Source organism: Gobio gobio (genome assembly GCF_949357685.1).
Source record: "Gobio gobio genome assembly, chromosome: 8".
NCBI lineage: Eukaryota > Metazoa > Chordata > Actinopteri > Cypriniformes > Gobionidae > Gobio > Gobio gobio.
Window position 1 is genome coordinate 32,411,720 of NC_137114.1, and position 16,071 is coordinate 32,427,790.

General features: G+C 38.3%; 1 protein-coding gene across 4 annotated transcripts in view; it reads left to right on the forward strand.

The window, feature by feature from the left end:
* usp32 (ubiquitin specific peptidase 32) overlaps positions 1 to 16,071 on the forward strand; it is a 49,992-nt gene that overhangs the window by 29,996 nt on the left and 3,925 nt on the right. For 3 of the 4 annotated variants that reach the window (XR_013817103.1, XM_079824180.1, XM_079824181.1), the window contains 25 exons: positions 3,710 to 3,841; positions 4,101 to 4,208; positions 4,481 to 4,596; positions 4,935 to 4,997; positions 5,278 to 5,361; positions 5,510 to 5,571; positions 6,042 to 6,144; positions 6,499 to 6,688; positions 7,050 to 7,228; positions 7,820 to 7,960; positions 8,820 to 8,937; positions 9,955 to 10,109; positions 10,431 to 10,512; positions 10,655 to 10,729; positions 11,139 to 11,277; positions 11,664 to 11,769; positions 11,867 to 12,040; positions 12,194 to 12,368; positions 12,450 to 12,601; positions 12,687 to 12,798; positions 12,898 to 13,094; positions 13,763 to 13,947; positions 14,968 to 15,054; positions 15,148 to 15,268; positions 15,876 to 16,067. Coding sequence is in view for 3 of the 4 variants with exons in the window: in XM_079824180.1 (XP_079680306.1) it covers positions 3,710 to 3,841; positions 4,101 to 4,208; positions 4,481 to 4,596; positions 4,935 to 4,997; positions 5,278 to 5,361; positions 5,510 to 5,571; positions 6,042 to 6,144; positions 6,499 to 6,688; positions 7,050 to 7,228; positions 7,820 to 7,960; positions 8,820 to 8,937; positions 9,955 to 10,109; positions 10,431 to 10,512; positions 10,655 to 10,729; positions 11,139 to 11,277; positions 11,664 to 11,769; positions 11,867 to 12,040; positions 12,194 to 12,368; positions 12,450 to 12,601; positions 12,687 to 12,798; positions 12,898 to 13,094; positions 13,763 to 13,947; positions 14,968 to 15,054; positions 15,148 to 15,268; positions 15,876 to 16,067 (3,248 nt within the window). In the remaining variant the exon portion in view is untranslated. Of the gene's footprint in view, positions 1 to 3,709; positions 3,842 to 4,100; positions 4,209 to 4,480; positions 4,597 to 4,934; positions 4,998 to 5,277; positions 5,362 to 5,509; positions 5,572 to 6,041; positions 6,145 to 6,498; positions 6,689 to 7,049; positions 7,229 to 7,819; positions 7,961 to 8,819; positions 8,980 to 9,954; positions 10,110 to 10,430; positions 10,513 to 10,654; positions 10,730 to 11,138; positions 11,278 to 11,663; positions 11,770 to 11,866; positions 12,041 to 12,193; positions 12,369 to 12,449; positions 12,602 to 12,686; positions 12,799 to 12,897; positions 13,095 to 13,762; positions 13,948 to 14,967; positions 15,055 to 15,147; positions 15,269 to 15,875; positions 16,068 to 16,071 lie in introns of all 4 variants that reach the window. The other variant, XM_079824179.1, reaches the window with a different exon arrangement.

The window sequence follows — 16,071 nt, forward strand, 5'->3', positions numbered from 1 at the left end:
GTTGCTCTGAATAATGATAATTCTTCATCACTGCATTAAGTGGATAATGAAGCTTCATTCCAGAGGAATGAAATTTGTTGTTAAATGTTGTTTGGCAGTGTGCTTAATGCATCTCGAATGTGAAGTGTTTTAGGACTAGTGTCAGACAGATTTCCACTCCTAACCACCTCTGAAATGACACCGTGTTATTGATCGTGTTTCGTGGTGGGTGGGTTTGTACGCCTATAGATCCCCAAACAGTTTTTCCTGTGATTCTGGTCGCTGCAGTCTTTCAGTTTTTGGCCCTCAGACAGTAGACCTGCACTCCCAGAACACTATGGGAAATAATGGCTATTGACCCTATCATTTAGAATCCCAATTGTCCATCAAACCACTGAGGTTTAGCTGTGCTGCAGCAGTCTGAGATAACAGAGGAGTTTCAGGACAATCCAGAGCCTGTTTATTAAGATGCCTTTTATTCCTGTCCAGAGAAACCCCTAGGACATACTTTTGTTTGAATCGTTTGCTTATTTATTTATTTATTTATTTATTTATTTATGCCGTGCAGAGATGTATTGTGTTTTGAATAATAGAGAGGGGAGTAGTCTGAAATGAACGTCAGGCTAAACAAAAGATCAGATTTGTGTTCCTGTGTTTTGACACTTGCCTTATGTGTGATGGTCATTGTAGGAGGGGCAAGATTAATCCTATTAGCCTAAGCTAGAGATTATTGCAAAGCAAGAGGAGTTGACCTAGGTCCTCTTAACAAACTAAAAGACTTGACTATATATGGCTTTGCGGAGGGGGTAACTTGAGTCATGCTTTCACCTAGTAGTTATGTAATCACTTGCCATAAATGTTAAAGTGACCCTATTATGCTAATTTAAAGGTTCCTACTTTTGTTTTGGGGGTCTCCTACAACAGGTTTACATGCTTCAAAGGTCAAATAAAACTTACATTTTCTCATAATATACATTGCATGCATATCACCACATTTTTCAATTATTCTCATATTATTTTTTCGTTGATTTAGTCCCTCCTTTAAATCCCTCCTTTCCACAAGATGGCCCAGTCTGTTATGATTACTGCTTACAGCACGTCGGAAGTGAACGCCCATTATGATAACTGAACTTCAGCTTAGGGGGATTGTACACACTGTAAAGACAGTAACAATGACGTTGATTTTACCATATCCGAGCACGAGTCCGATGATGAAACATTGGGAGAACTATTTATTCAAACCGAACCTCCATTGCAAGAATGACTTTGCAGGATGTTTCTCAGTAATGCGCTACTCAGTTTGTCGTACATTATGAGATGTTGCAGCTGTATATCCACCAACAAACCGATGTGTATATTTCTAATTTATTGCGCTGCACATGCAGAAACTGTATCAGCACTAGGGTTGGGTACCGAGAGCCGGTATGTACCGGACCGAATCTGAATGCAGATTGGGGTGCCTCATTTCGGTGCCACTTAAATTCAAACGTGCTTTCGCGCTTTGGCTAGCGCCGAGCCAGAGACAGACACGCTCAGCGCTCATCACAACTATTCAGTGTTTTCAACCACATAATGTTTCTTATAGGTTTCAGACATTTAAATGCTCATAAGTACTGGCAAAAAACACACACTGATGTCTATGGAAGCGGCAAAAACAATCCTTTCAGACAATTATAACTTGACTACGTGTTTTATTCATATCAGATACACATTATATAGTAACTATATAGTTTACTCTACTCTTCTCCCTGTTCAGCGGTCACTTACTTTCATGTATTTCGTGAGACGTGAATGAATTTACGTGATGTAAATCCGACAGATCCGATTCTCTGAGGCGTAAACATGGTGCTGCCCATCGCGCAGTATAGATCAACTAACTCACATTCACTCACACATATTTGAAAATTAGAATATCAGATAGTTCATGACATATTTTGCAAGTGTGTGAATATTTTGAATAAAAAAGAAATAAAGAAATAAATCCCATACAGCTGAGCTGTCATACAGCGCTGTTGTGGCAGCTGTGTGTCATGTGACAAGCATGACACGTCGCCATGGATAAGGCAATAAGGCGATGCGCTCTAAAATATTTAGCCAGAGAATATGGTCTTATTTCTGCAAAATAAAGCTGAAGCTTGAAGCTGTATCGTTTTAAAAGTATCGGTTTGGCACCGATATCGAAAAAAAACCACTAACGATACCCAACCCTAATCAGCACTAATGTGAATGACAGATGTAACATTAAAGTTTGCAAAACAAATCTTGCTCAATCCTTTATCTTTACTCAAAGTAGTAAGAACAACAGACACTCTGCATTAATGGACACAATTGTAAGTAAAAGTGGCACACAGTTGCTTAGCAGAACTATTTCAGTAAGACGGTAATAACATGAGTTAGCCGCAGACCCACCAAATATAAAACACAAAACTATGTGTTTTGAACACCAGGTAGATTATATCACATCAATAATTATTCATACTTACAGGTTGTGGTTATGAGGAGCAAGCTGGTCTGAAAAAAACTGGGTACTGACCCATCTTTCAAGAGCAAGCGTTTAGCTAATTCCGCGTTGAACTCCCAGTGATTTGAAAAGCAGATTTTGAGAAATTTTATCGTTGAATTTTTTTTAGTCTTAACTACTGATTCTTCGCAACCTCATCAGAAGTGAATATAAAACAAATTTACTTTCACAGTGTCTTCTCGACATGTTAACCACACGAAAAAGCTACAGTGTTTGAGGGCGGGTCAAGTTGTTCGCGGGCAGACAGCGTAAAACATAGGCGCCATTAGGCAAATGTGTTACACGTGTAGCTGTGACGGAAGTGAGATTCAAATTCCTGACGACTCGTTTAGGCTGTTTTGGCAGAGTCGATTCTTTAACTAACTTTATTTATCGTGCACTTTTGGCTTCACAACTTTGCAGAATGTTTACATTCCCAGACAGCTACATTACACATTGCATGAAAGGTAATATTCGAAAAAGCATAATAGGAGCACTTTAATCATAATGAGAGCCCATTTACGGTCTGCAACAGCTAGTTTTTTTATTGTGGAAATGATCCATCCTAATATCCACTTAAAGAATAATTTATTTAGGTTCAAAGTATTTATTCGCCCTCATGTCATTACAAACTTGTATGCTCTAAAAGTAGTGAATATCATCACAGTTCTTGCCATATAACAAGCTCAAGCTCAAAAAGGGACAAAATAGTGCATAGAGACTAGAATATGACTAGAGACTAGTCTGATTTATATTCCAAATCTTTTGAAACCACATGATTGCTTTAAATGAGGAACATGACTATTTACAAGTGGTGTTATTTACAAAAATATCTACTTTTGTTGGAGGATTATTTCAGAATATATTTATCATAGTATTTATTAATATTTTAAATGGCTTTTATTTGTACATTTTCAGTTTGTATTACATTTTTTTGTTTTAGTAATTTATTTGCTTTTGTCATTTTTATTAGTTTTGTATTTAGCTTTATATTTATTTTTAGTCATTTTAGTGCTTCAGCTTCAACTTGAGGGTGAACAACACAAGGGGGAATAAATAAGGACAATTCATTTTTTTTGGTAGACCGTCTCTTTAATGGAGTCTTTACACAGAGATATTGGACTGATATTCAATTACACAAGGACCACATGCCCAACTGATGTTTGACACTGCACATTAAAAAAGATTATTCCACAGAGAGTCTGATTTCTTGTGTTTTCTTTCTTGCAGTAGAAGAATCGGACATTATCGACTTGGAAAAGCGCTACTGGCTGCTGAAAGCCCAATCAAGGACAGGCCGCTTTGATTTGGAAACCTTTGTCCCTCTGGTCTCACCCCCTATTCACGCATCGCTAAGTGAAGGCAAGACAGAATTCATTACAGCAATTTGAAAAGGTTCCCGAATGGATTGAGACACACAAACACTCTCGCATACATCCACCTGCTAGCTGTGTGCTTTGAAAACATTTGCAGAACCCATGAAAGTCACGGTTCATTTAATTTTAGTAGAAGTAGGTCTTTGCTTTTGAAATTTATTGGATCATTTGTGATAAAAGATCTCCAAGGAATCCAATTACTCTTGCTGGCTAATCTTAACACTGACATTTCTCCCATTTTCCAGGCTTGTTTCATGCCTTTGATGAGAATCGGGACAATCATATTGACTTTAAGGAGATATCGTGCGGGCTCTCAGCTTGCTGTCGAGGCCCTGTAGCGGAGAGGCAGAAATGTAAGCATTTCATTTCCTATTTTCCTCTCTTAGTTGTTCCTCTCATTCCACAGCAGATGCAGGATTGTGTTGTGGTGTTTATTAAACATTTAAAAAAAATTTGGGAATAAACTCCTTTAAGGCTATTTTAGCTTGCATATTATGTATTCTAAATAATATTTCCACTATTTTTGCACAAATTATAATAAAAAATGTATTTAAATATTATGGTTTATCTTTAATGAATGTTTAAAAGTTCCCCATCTAAATCTCTTCTTCCTTGTCTACTGCAGTTTGTTTTAAAGTGTTCGATGTAGATCGGGATGGAATTCTGTCCAGGGATGAGATCCACGAGATGGTGGTGGCGCTGCTGGAAGTGTGGAAGGACAACCGTACAGATACCCTCCCCGTAAGTGCAGAGCAGCTGATTGTCTAATCGCAAAGCAATAAGCACATGATACAGTTTAGCTATTTGGTTAATCTTTTGTTGCTAAACAAATTACTTCCTTAGTATTATATATGTTTGTGTACATGCCTATGAGGTGATTTATGCAAATGAGATGCAATTGTGTTTTTGCAGTTATGCACTAATGTGGGATAATACATTTAAATGAAACTCAAATCAATTCATTATTGATTTGTGCATCCTGAGCTGTCATTGTGTTTTTTCTCGTGTAATAGAGTTCTTTCATGTCAGTTATAGATTTCATGATGATACTTCCTGATTAATGTTTCTCTCTGTTTCAGGAGTTTGATTCCAGCGTGTCAGACATTGTAGAGGACATACTGAAAATGCACGACACAACAAAAGTAATTAGACTTACATTTTTTTTGGATGTAGATTTGTAGTGCTAAAAAAAATCAATTCAAATTAATTTTCACCATTGCTGATTACAATTTTGATGCCACAGCAAAACAAATTCTCTTTTAATTAAAATGTTACGTTTTTAAATAAGTATGACCAAATTAAATAAATCATTGGCATGTAAATTACATTGATTTCTCAATTAAATAAAAATTACTTGCATTTGTTTGTTTTTTTTCCCCCTCAGTTTATGTGCTCTAACATTGTCTTGTATTTTACTCCCAGCATGGGCACTTAACCCTGGAGGACTATCAGATATGGAGCGTGAAAAGTGCCCTCGCCAATGAGTTCCTCAACTTGCTGTTTCAGGTAAGATCCTACCTACAGTACTTTTGGGCAAAATAACAAAATACAAAGTGGCTAAATGCTTCAATAATCTGCAAGTAAATCCAGTAAAGTATGTACGTTGTTGTCTTGAATCTGGCCTCAAAAGGCTTGTTAATCTGTTCGTCATCAGGTGTGTCATATTGTCCTGGGCTTGCGTCCTGCTACCCCTGAAGAGGAAGGTCAGATCATTAGGTGAGAGTAGGACACAGCACTTCTTTAGTCACTCTATTACTGTCTGCAACTCGGCTTCCTTTCAAAAGCGTCTCTACTGAGCACTTTCTCAATGTTTTAAAACAAGCCTTATGAGGGCTGTATTGTATTTCACTCCCCCATGATCCTCATGATTAGGCTTTTTCTGTTTATGAAGATCCATCGTACCTCCATTGCATGTAACAGTGTTTTAGGCCAGACAGAGATCGAGAACACAATTTCATTTTCAATTAGATTTTCTAGCAGGACTGACAGTGCTCAAAAAGACACTATAAATACTGTACCACATCATTAACTCCTATTGTTTGGCTATAATGCCTAGGTTTATTATTGATATCTTATGACAGAAGGAGTGTTTTTTTGTTGTTGGTTTATTTTTGTGCTTGTGTATAAATATGATGGTTCTTTTACTGACTGTTTGTCATCCACATTGATTTTGTGTGACGGCACAGGGGTTGGCTGGAACGGGAGAGCAGGCATGGGCTACAGCCCAGTCAGAACTGGTTTCTGATCTCCATGCAGTGGTGGCAGCAGTGGAAAGACTATGTCAGATATGTGAGTAAGCATTATGTCTATGCAGCCTCTACTTAGCAATAAAAATCATGATAAATAAAAAAAAAATTCCTTTCTTTTTTTTTGTAGTGTTTTGTACTATCTAAACATACTGAGTGCATCAAACTAAATTATGACCATTTGTCAAACCTTGTAATTATAATTTGACAACAGGGAAATGAGTAAACTGATCTGGCTCATTTATAGTACACATATCAGGCTAAACTTTATTTCTCTCAGACATCAAATGACCAAAAAGCGTGATGTTTTAGTTTTGTATTGGCCAGTTTCATTTTTATAATACTGACAGTATCATCATTCATGTTTTTTTTATATACAATCTATTGTGTTAAACAGGATAACAAGTCGATTGTCGTAGAGCAGCCATCAATGCAGGGCAGTGGGATGAGAAGTTCTCAGTCTACAGCACCTTTAGAGCCTGTCCTGAACAGAATTGGAATAGTTGTGCGTTCTCCCAGTTCCCCAGAGGAAAAATTCCCTGACAACATCTCCAGCTCATCGGAGGCCTCAGAGAGCACCGGTAATAGTAAGTACACGCTCATTCATAGTTAAGAATATGATTTAAGCTGTGGCCTAGCAGTTATCACATATACATTACTTTTCAGAAGTTTGAGATCCGTTACATCAGTATGATTTTTTAAAAGAAATTAATACTTTTATTTATTAGGGATGCATTAAATTGATCAAAAAAATGCTTGTTCCTGTTGCGTGTCCTTAATCTGGACTTCTCTGAAAAACATTGATAGTGTATGCTTTGACACTTTGAGCCTTGGTTCTCAAAACAAAGAAAAGTGGCTTAATGGGTAGCGCTCTGGTCCAATAAAAAGGCATAAAGGCTGGAAAGATGTGTTCAGCCTCCATTACAGCATGTATTTTCACTTTCTCAGGCTTGACCCCACACATCAGTTCTTCTGCCACAGACGTCTGCTTCGCTCGGCAGCACAACGTCTCTGACAACAACAACCAGTGTTTCTCCAGCGTCAATGGCCATTTGCCCAACAGCTTGGCCACACAGAGGCCCGGTGCCATAGACAACCAGCCTCTGGTGACCACTGAGCCCATGAAGGTGAGTGTACGTGTGCTCAGAACACCCACTGAAACCAGGTAGCTACTGATAATCCTTTTGCCCATCAAAATAACTACCAAAGTGCATTTAATCGCCTTGCTGGGGAAATAACACCTTCAAGTTGTTTTTGTTTTATTCCATCTAATTAAAGCCTTGGAGAGCTCAAAACAACATTGAGATTAAAATCACCTTGAACAAATTAATCCTGTGATAAATGGTGTGTAACATTTGTGTTCTAGAAAATGAATGCCTTTATGTGAAGCTGAAAGCATCTTGTACGAAACTGCTTGCTTCAGTAATGCTTTGTCAGAAACACATTTGCAGTTATGTAATATAACGTCCCATAATATCAGACTCTTTACTCAACACAACACAATACATTGCAGCAGTGAAGTCAAAAAAGGACCTTTTGGTCCTGTCCGCCCCTTCATCCAACCTCCCATTCTCACAGTCAACGAGAGAAGAGCAGGGTGAAGGACGCTTACACCGCCTGTGATTTATTCACTGGTGGTCACCTAGTCGCTACAATTTATCATTGCAAATGGCTGTCAATATGAGCTCCTCTTGAATGTGTGACTCCGTTTTGTCCAGGCACCCACACTGACTATGGAGGGAGGGCGGCTGAAGAAGGCCCAACAGCTGTTGGCTCGCCGGGACTTTGAGACCGTGCCAGAGCCGGTATGGAGGGCACTTTATCACTGGTATGGGGCCAACCTCAGCCTCCCCCGACCGGTATGTATTCAATGTCCCTGTCAGAGGTGCCACCATGGGCATTTAATTTGTGCGTCTTTGAATGTTATTTGCTCTGGCTTTTTTGTTTTGACACACAGTGATCTTGATGACGTGACATGAGGTGTCACATGAACTGTGTCAGATATTGCTAAACCTGTTTCCTGAATACAGATTATGCTTGGCTATTTCAGTTTAACCCTCTGTTGGACAATGTTGCCTGTGGGTATCAGACTAATTTTCTTCACTTTGCTAGCACATAATTCCTTAAAATGGTTAATAATGAAGAGATTTCGTCAATTAAAAAAGTTAAAATATTGTACATGATGCACTATGTAGACTAGAGGATGAACTGTCCTTTTAAAATAATTCCCCCGTAAAAATATAGTTCAGATTTATTATTTTTATAAAATGAAAAATTGCATAAATATTTTAATATCTTTTTTCTTTTCTTTTTTATATTCTGAAATGTCTAAACAATGTAATTTACAAATATTTAATGTTACCTAAATGTTAGCATACCTAAAAAGGAACATTCTCCAAATATTCATGTTTTTGATGTTGGTAATTTAATGCAAGAATAGTTTAATGCAAAAAAAAATTGCATTTTTAATTCAAATGTTTTCGGTCATAATGTATGCAGTAGCGGTTTACATTTTTGACTGAGGAATGGTCATGAAAAGCGCTTTAAAATCTCAGATAAAGTTCATCTTAATTGAGCCTGTGAACTTCTCATTCAGTTTGATTCAGCCAAATTTAGCTTCTCTTTTTAGCAGAGGCACCACTGGAGTCAAGCCTTTTCAAACATTTTACATGCTTCTCTATTCCTTGTGCTTATGCTGTATCTTTCTACTTCCTTCAGGTCATCATGTCTACAGTCACTACTCATCCAGAGCTAGAGCTCTTCCCCCGCTACCTTCTGTTCCTGCGACAGCAACCGGCCACACGCAGCCCTCAGTCTAACATCTGGGTCAATATGGGTATGAGCAGCCTGAGAATGTTCCCTCCACATATGCCCAGAGGTAACGTAAGCCTGCAGCAAGAGAGAGGCTCCCTCCGCCTTGACCAGTTTCTCTAATCTCCTAAAAATGCACCCAGCTCGGTCTCAGCAAAACGACCTGTCTGGATTACTAAAGAGCCAAATCCTGATGCCAACACCCAGAGTCATCTTCTGAGTTCAGCCTAGAATAGAAAATAATAATAAAGAACAAAAGAAAACATTTTAAATGCTACATTTTGCTCACACAAAACTATCATGTAATTCATGACTGCTATAAAACCATGTTGAATGCATAAAAAAAATACATCCAGATATTTTTGTTTGCGAGACTAGAAATATTGTAAGTTACTCAGTCATGGCTGTCTGGCTCAGAAGACTGTTTGGTGTGGGTAAACATGAGCGCGCTCTGGCTGATTTCCTGTAATTGTTTGCTTTGTAATCATACCAATTTTTTTTTTTGTCTTCTATGAAATTAATAATTGCTGTATGAATCTTGTGTGTATTTTTATTTTATTTTTTCACAAGACTCGACTAATTAAAAACAATGATTTTTTTTATTTTTATTATTCAAATCACCCAGACTAATGATTTGATGAATGTTCCCTTTAAAATGACCTTTGCCCTTTCTTGCTGCTACCTTACAACTAATCCTCAGTCTGTCAATCAGGTATTGGTGCTGCGTGTGTTAAATATTGATCTGTGTGCTCCTTGTGACTGGTTGATTTAATAGCATGCATGCTAGGGTATATGGATCAAAATAAGACTGGATCTTCACATTTCTCATCATTAAAATGAAACCATAAAAGTATTACTTTACTAAGTTAGCATAGTAAGTTAAATTACATTTGCATTCTCCATTATTTCTTTTAAAGTTTATTTTGGAATATAAGACAACACAGCAGGTGGAAATACTATAAAAGATTGTATTTATTAAGGGTAAATGTTTTTTAGCATGTGACATAAGGGAATGCTAAAGGCTGCTTCGTTCCCAACATAGGAAATGTTCCTTCTCCGAACGCCCCTCTGAAGCGAGTGCTGGCATACACAGGCTGTTTCAGCAGGATGGGTACCATTAAAGACATTCATGAGTACCTGTCCCAGAGGTTACGCATCAAAGAAGAGGACATGCGCCTCTGGCTCTACAACAGTGAGGTAGGGACCTTAACAGATACTGAATAAAAGAACGTCAAACTCTGATCAAAGACATTCATATGCAAATCGGTCCTCATTATAAAAATACAGATGTCACCTCACAGCAGTGAACTGTGAGCTTGTGAGTGAAATGCTTCAAAATGCAATGTCCTGTGTTCACATATTTCCTATTGAAACTGGTTGTTTAGGTTAATCATTAAAGTGTCAATAGGCTTTATTTATGTCACAGTTAATAGCTGTGATGTAAATAAAGCGTATTGGCATTGATTTAAAAAAAAAAAATCTATTTTACCTATTGATTTTTTTTTTTTTTATTATCAGAATTACCTCACTCTCCTGGACGATGAAGATCACACTTTAGAAAGTTTGAAAATACAAGACGAACAGCACTTAGTCATTGAGGGTATGTCTGTGGCATTTATCTGTCTTAATTAAAGTTTTATCTCACCCCACATTTGCTAAACAGTGTGGATTAAATTGCAAAGCATGCATGACCGTACTGATGGAAAAGGAAAAATGATTAAGATATCTTTCCCTTTCTCCAGTTCGAAACAAAGATATGAGCTGGCCAGAGGAAATGTCTTTCATTGCAAACAGCAGCAAAATCGACAGACACAAAGGTAATGTCAGAGTTCTTGGAAAGTGTTGGAAAAATCTATGCAGATTGGAGGCTGGCCAAACCATCTACAAATGCCAGAATGTTTATCTGAGTTTGACCTTACCTAGATGGCACTAAAGTAAAAAATGTTTTAGTCCGGTTTCTTTTATCAAAGCACATAACAAGTAGATTATTAACACAGGAACAAAAGCAGAAAGAGTCCAAGAAGCAATTACATAACAAAACAATATAAAATCCATATTAACAAAGACATCAGCTTTGACATTTAAAGATTCACTGTTGCCGTCAAACTATGAAATACAGAGTAATTGAACTTCATGGAGATAGTACTCAAGTGGTTGTGCCTGGGAAGTCCAGACCTTCAGTCTCTCTAATAAATTTGTATAAATTTTGTCCCATTTCTCTTGCAGTTCCTACTGAGAAAGGCGCCACAGGTTTGAGTAACCTGGGTAACACATGCTTCATGAACTCCAGTATTCAGTGTGTAAGCAATACCAAGCCCCTCACTGAATACTTCATCTCAGGCCGACACCTTTATGAGCTTAACAGGTAACAAAACATGGCCAGTGCCTTTTTTAATACCAAAACCACTTGTACCTACTTGGTTAACTGAGAAATTTTGCGGGAGAAATCCATCCAATCATTTCAACAGGAATCCACATGAGGGCGAAAATGTTCCCCATCGAGATTTTGCTTGTGTTTGAGTTGGTGACGCCATTTTGACCAACAGAAAGTTGCTTGATTTGAAATTGACTTCTGTGTGAGCAGTGCTTGATGAATTGCTACACCATTAACAATGGACCTCTTTTGCCCACAAAATTCCTCTAATGTGATGCACCTTTATACTTAAAGGGAAAATGAAAAGTAGGAAAATGTTGTATGGGTCACAATCATCTGTCATACTTTTTGACCAATGAGCTGTCTTGCCTTGACAGAACCAATCCGATAGGAATGCGTGGTCACATGGCCAAATGCTATGGTGATTTGGTACAGGAACTCTGGAGCGGCACCCAGAAGAACGTTGCACCACTAAAACTCAGGGTGGGTTGTTAACATCTCTGGAATTATGAGCATCAAACCCAAATGTGTATGTTAAAATTTTTATGCCATTTAAAAAAAAAAAAAAACACTTTTGTAGTGGACGATAGCAAAGTATGCGCCGAGATTCAACGGCTTCCAGCAGCAAGACTCCCAGGAGCTCTTGGCCTTTCTCTTGGATGGGCTTCACGAAGACTTGAATCGAGTGCACGAGAAGCCGTACGTCGAGCTCAAGGATAGTGATGGACGGCCAGATCATGAAGTGGCCAAAGAGGTCAGTGTCAAAACTCCTGTTTTTCAGCCCCTACTAGGCTCAACACATCAGTTGACTGATATAAATGAACCTAAATGGGCACAGTGATGAATGCTGCGCTAATGAAAAGTCGTTTCTTCACACTGAGAACATCTGCGTGATTCTCTTTCACAGGCCTGGGAAAACCATTTACGGAGAAATCGTTCAATTGTGGTGGACCTCTTCCATGGGCAGCTCAGGTCCCAGGTGAAGTGCAAGACATGTGGCCACATCAGCGCCCGCTTCGATCCTTTTAACTTCCTATCGCTGCCGCTGCCCATGGACAGCTCCATGCACTTAGAAATCACAGGTAAGGTCAAGCAGAGAGAAAACACAAACACTTTAAAATCCATCAGCTGATATCTCACATAAAATCTATTTTCATTTGCAGTTATCAAACTTGACGGCTCTACTCCGGTACGGTATGGGCTCCGCCTCAACATGGATGAGAAGTACATGGGCCTGAAGAAACAGCTGAGTGAGCTGTGCAGCCTGAAACCCGAGCAGATTCTACTGGCTGAGGTTCACACTTCCAACGTCAAGGTCAGTTAAACTCACCACATCAGACTCTGTTGTTGATACAATCCAAGTGGCCTGGCTTTTAAATAAATGTTTCTCTTTGATCTAGAACTTTCCTCAGGACAACCAGAAGGTGCGGCACTCTGTGAACTGCTTCCTCTGTGCATTTGAAATCCCTGTGCCTGGCTCACCCACGTCAGTCACCTCTCCAGTGCAAACAGGTTACAAGAATTAATTTCTTCATTCTCGCTGTCTTTAAAAGTAGTTTTGCTTTATCATGGACACCCTTTTTTGCCATTGACCCATGTATAATTTTTTAGAAAAAACTCCTACAGCCAATGGGACAGCAGGAAACAATCACATTGGAAAGTCTGGCCTGATTCCCAATGGCATGCCCAGTACAGTGGTCCCCTGTACCCCCGAGAAGCCCCTCGCCAATGGTATCCCTAATGGCCATGCTGTGCTGTTGCAAGACAGCCCCTTCATTGGCTACATCATTGCCATGCACAGAAAGATGGTGAGCATTCACTTTATTTTCACTGTTGTACTGAAAGGGTTAGTTCACCCAAAAATTAAAAAACAATCATCAATTACTCACCCTCATGTCGTTCCAAACCCTTAAGCCTTTCTTTCATCTTCAAAACACAAATGAAGATTACTTTAATAAAATCTGAGAGATTTCTGTCCCTCCATGAACAGTGACTCTTTTAAGTTTTTGTAAAACTAATCCATATGAATCGAGCAGCTTAATCCAAATTTTCTGAAGAGACTTCACTTTATATCACTTTATATGGTATAAAAATTCATCAATACACACATCAGATATGGTAAACGGAAGCTCAAGCATGTTTTCTTGACCAATTAGGTTAATTCTCGTGTTAATCAGCACAAGAACCAATGAGGTTTGTTCTCGTGCATCAAGCAAGTATGGTTGAGCTTCTGTTCATGTTCGCTGATCAATGTTTATATATTAATAATAGCCTAAATTCAATGAAGAGGAAGGAAGAAGTCTATCAGATTTAATTTAAAATATCATCATTTGTGTTTTAAAGATAAACGAAAGTCTTACCTGTTTGGAACAACACAAGGAAACGAGTAAATGATGATAATGGTTTCATTTTTCGGTGAACTAACCCTTTAACATGATGGTCGTAAACATCCTAAGTGTCCGGTCTTTCTCCTCAGATGCGGACGGAGCTGTATTTCCTGTCCTCTCAGAAGAACAGGCCCAGTCTGTTTGGTATGCCGCTTATTGTGCCGTGCACTGTGCACACGAGTAAGAAGGACCTGTATGATGCCGTGTGGATCCAGGTGTCCCGACTTGCCAGCCCTCTTCCCCCACAGGAAGCTAGCAACCATGCTCAAGACTGGTCAGTGGCATCTGCAGCTCATCGATCATGTTGATGATTAGTTGGGATGTTTGTTTGTTTGTTTTTTTGTCCAAATTTTGAAGTACACCAGTCAAAAGTTTGGGGTCGTCAAGATTAAGTCTCTAATGCTCACCAAGGCTGCATTTGATCAAAAATACAGTAATTTACAGTATTGTAAAAACTAATATTGGGAAATTATATTAAAATATTTAAAATATCTGTTTTCTATTTTAATACATTTTTATGTTATTTATTTATGTGATGGTAAAGCTGCATTTTCACCATCATTACTCCAGTCTTCAGTGTCACTGATTTGCTGCTCAAGAAACATTTCTTATTACTATCAATGTTGCAAACAGTTGTGCTGCTTTGTATTTTTTTTTTCAAGATTCTTTGACAAATAGAAAGTTCAAAAGAACATAATTTATTTGAAATATCATTATTTTTGTAACATATATCTTTACTTGATCAATTGAATGTCCCAGCTGATAAAAATTATTACTTTCTTTAAAATAAAATTGTACTTTACCCAGACTTTTGAACGATTATGTACATTATGATTATAAAATGTAGTAAAAGTTATGGATAGCATTTTTGTCAAGTCATTTCTGTATCCCATTTCCCTCAGTGACAAATGTACTTGTAGTTTTTTTTAATACTTTATAAATGCATCTGAGACCTAGTAAAATGTATTTATATTTTTAAATTTTCAAACTTAATACAAATTATTGTAAATGATCGTATCATAATAACAACTGATAAATATCACAATTCCTTTAGTTCCTTAGTTTAGTTCACATGGCCATTAGTGACCTAGAAAATAGTGCAGAATGTTACTTTTTCTTTCTTTTTTTTTTTCATTTTACATCTTTTCTGTTTAAACATTTTCAAAATCTTACAATTTTATTCATTTTTGTATCAATATATATAAAATCTCAGATTTTCAATTCTGGAACCTGTGTACATCTGTAAGGTAGAGTTAATTTGCTCTGTTATATGACTTTTCATGCTCTCTTCCAGTGATGACAGTATGGGCTACCAGTACCCCTTCACTCTGCGGGTCGTGCAGAAAGATGGCAATTCCTGTGCCTGGTGTCCATGGTACAGGTAAGGCATTTGAGTTCAGCGGTTGTGCATGCACATATCTAACACTGCAGTGTGGGTTGTCGTGACTGACAAGACATGACGTGACTTTGCCAGGTTCTGCAGAGGCTGCACAGTGGACTGTAATGAAGATAGAGCATCTTTGGGGAATGCCTACATTGCTGTAGACTGGGACCCCACCGCCTTGCACCTTCGCTACCAGACCTCACAGGAAAGAGTAAGTGCTTTAAAGAAGTTCAAAGATTTTAAAGGGCATAAAAGCAGCATATTCAATACTTCGGTCAGTGGTTTGTTGCTGTGTAACAACTAGTCTTTCTGTACTGATGCAGCACTGCAGGTCTTGATGTACACATAATGAGTATGTGTACTCTGCCAGTGCTGTCATTCCCTGTGAAGAGATTTGCTTCCATCTCACATCACAGATGAGAAGTCCATTAAAATCATATTGTATGATTAATTGTTTTCTGGGTCTGCTGCCTCTGTTTTACCTCAAGCAAGAGCTCCTGATAAGCCATGAACTGCTATAATTATTTACTACTTGCAAAAGACACTTTTTGAATACATAAGCTAGATGACAAAATGAAATCCCATGGTTTTTGCACCATTTTTATGGTGCATTACAGACCAGAACTGACCTTTTTATAACTTACGATAGTCTGCAAATAATGTTTAATTGTGCTTTAAAAAGAAATGCCTTCAAATGTAACTATATTCTGGTTCTAAATCTTTTAAATAAGTCCAGAGTTCTTAGTGTTTTTGAGTAGCTATGACATTCTGTTACTGTGTCTGTCAAGGAATGAATTGCTAATGTTTATGTGGAGCAGATAGTGGAAGAGCATCCCAGTGTTGAGCAGAGTCGGCGTGCTCAGGCAGAGCCTATCAGTCTGGACAGCTGTCTGAAAGCCTTCACCAGTGAAGAAGAGTTAGGGGAGGATGAGCTCTATTACTGCTCCAAGTGTAAGACCCACCGCCTGGCCACCAAGAAGCTGGATCTCTGGAGGCTGCCCCCTGTACTGGTCA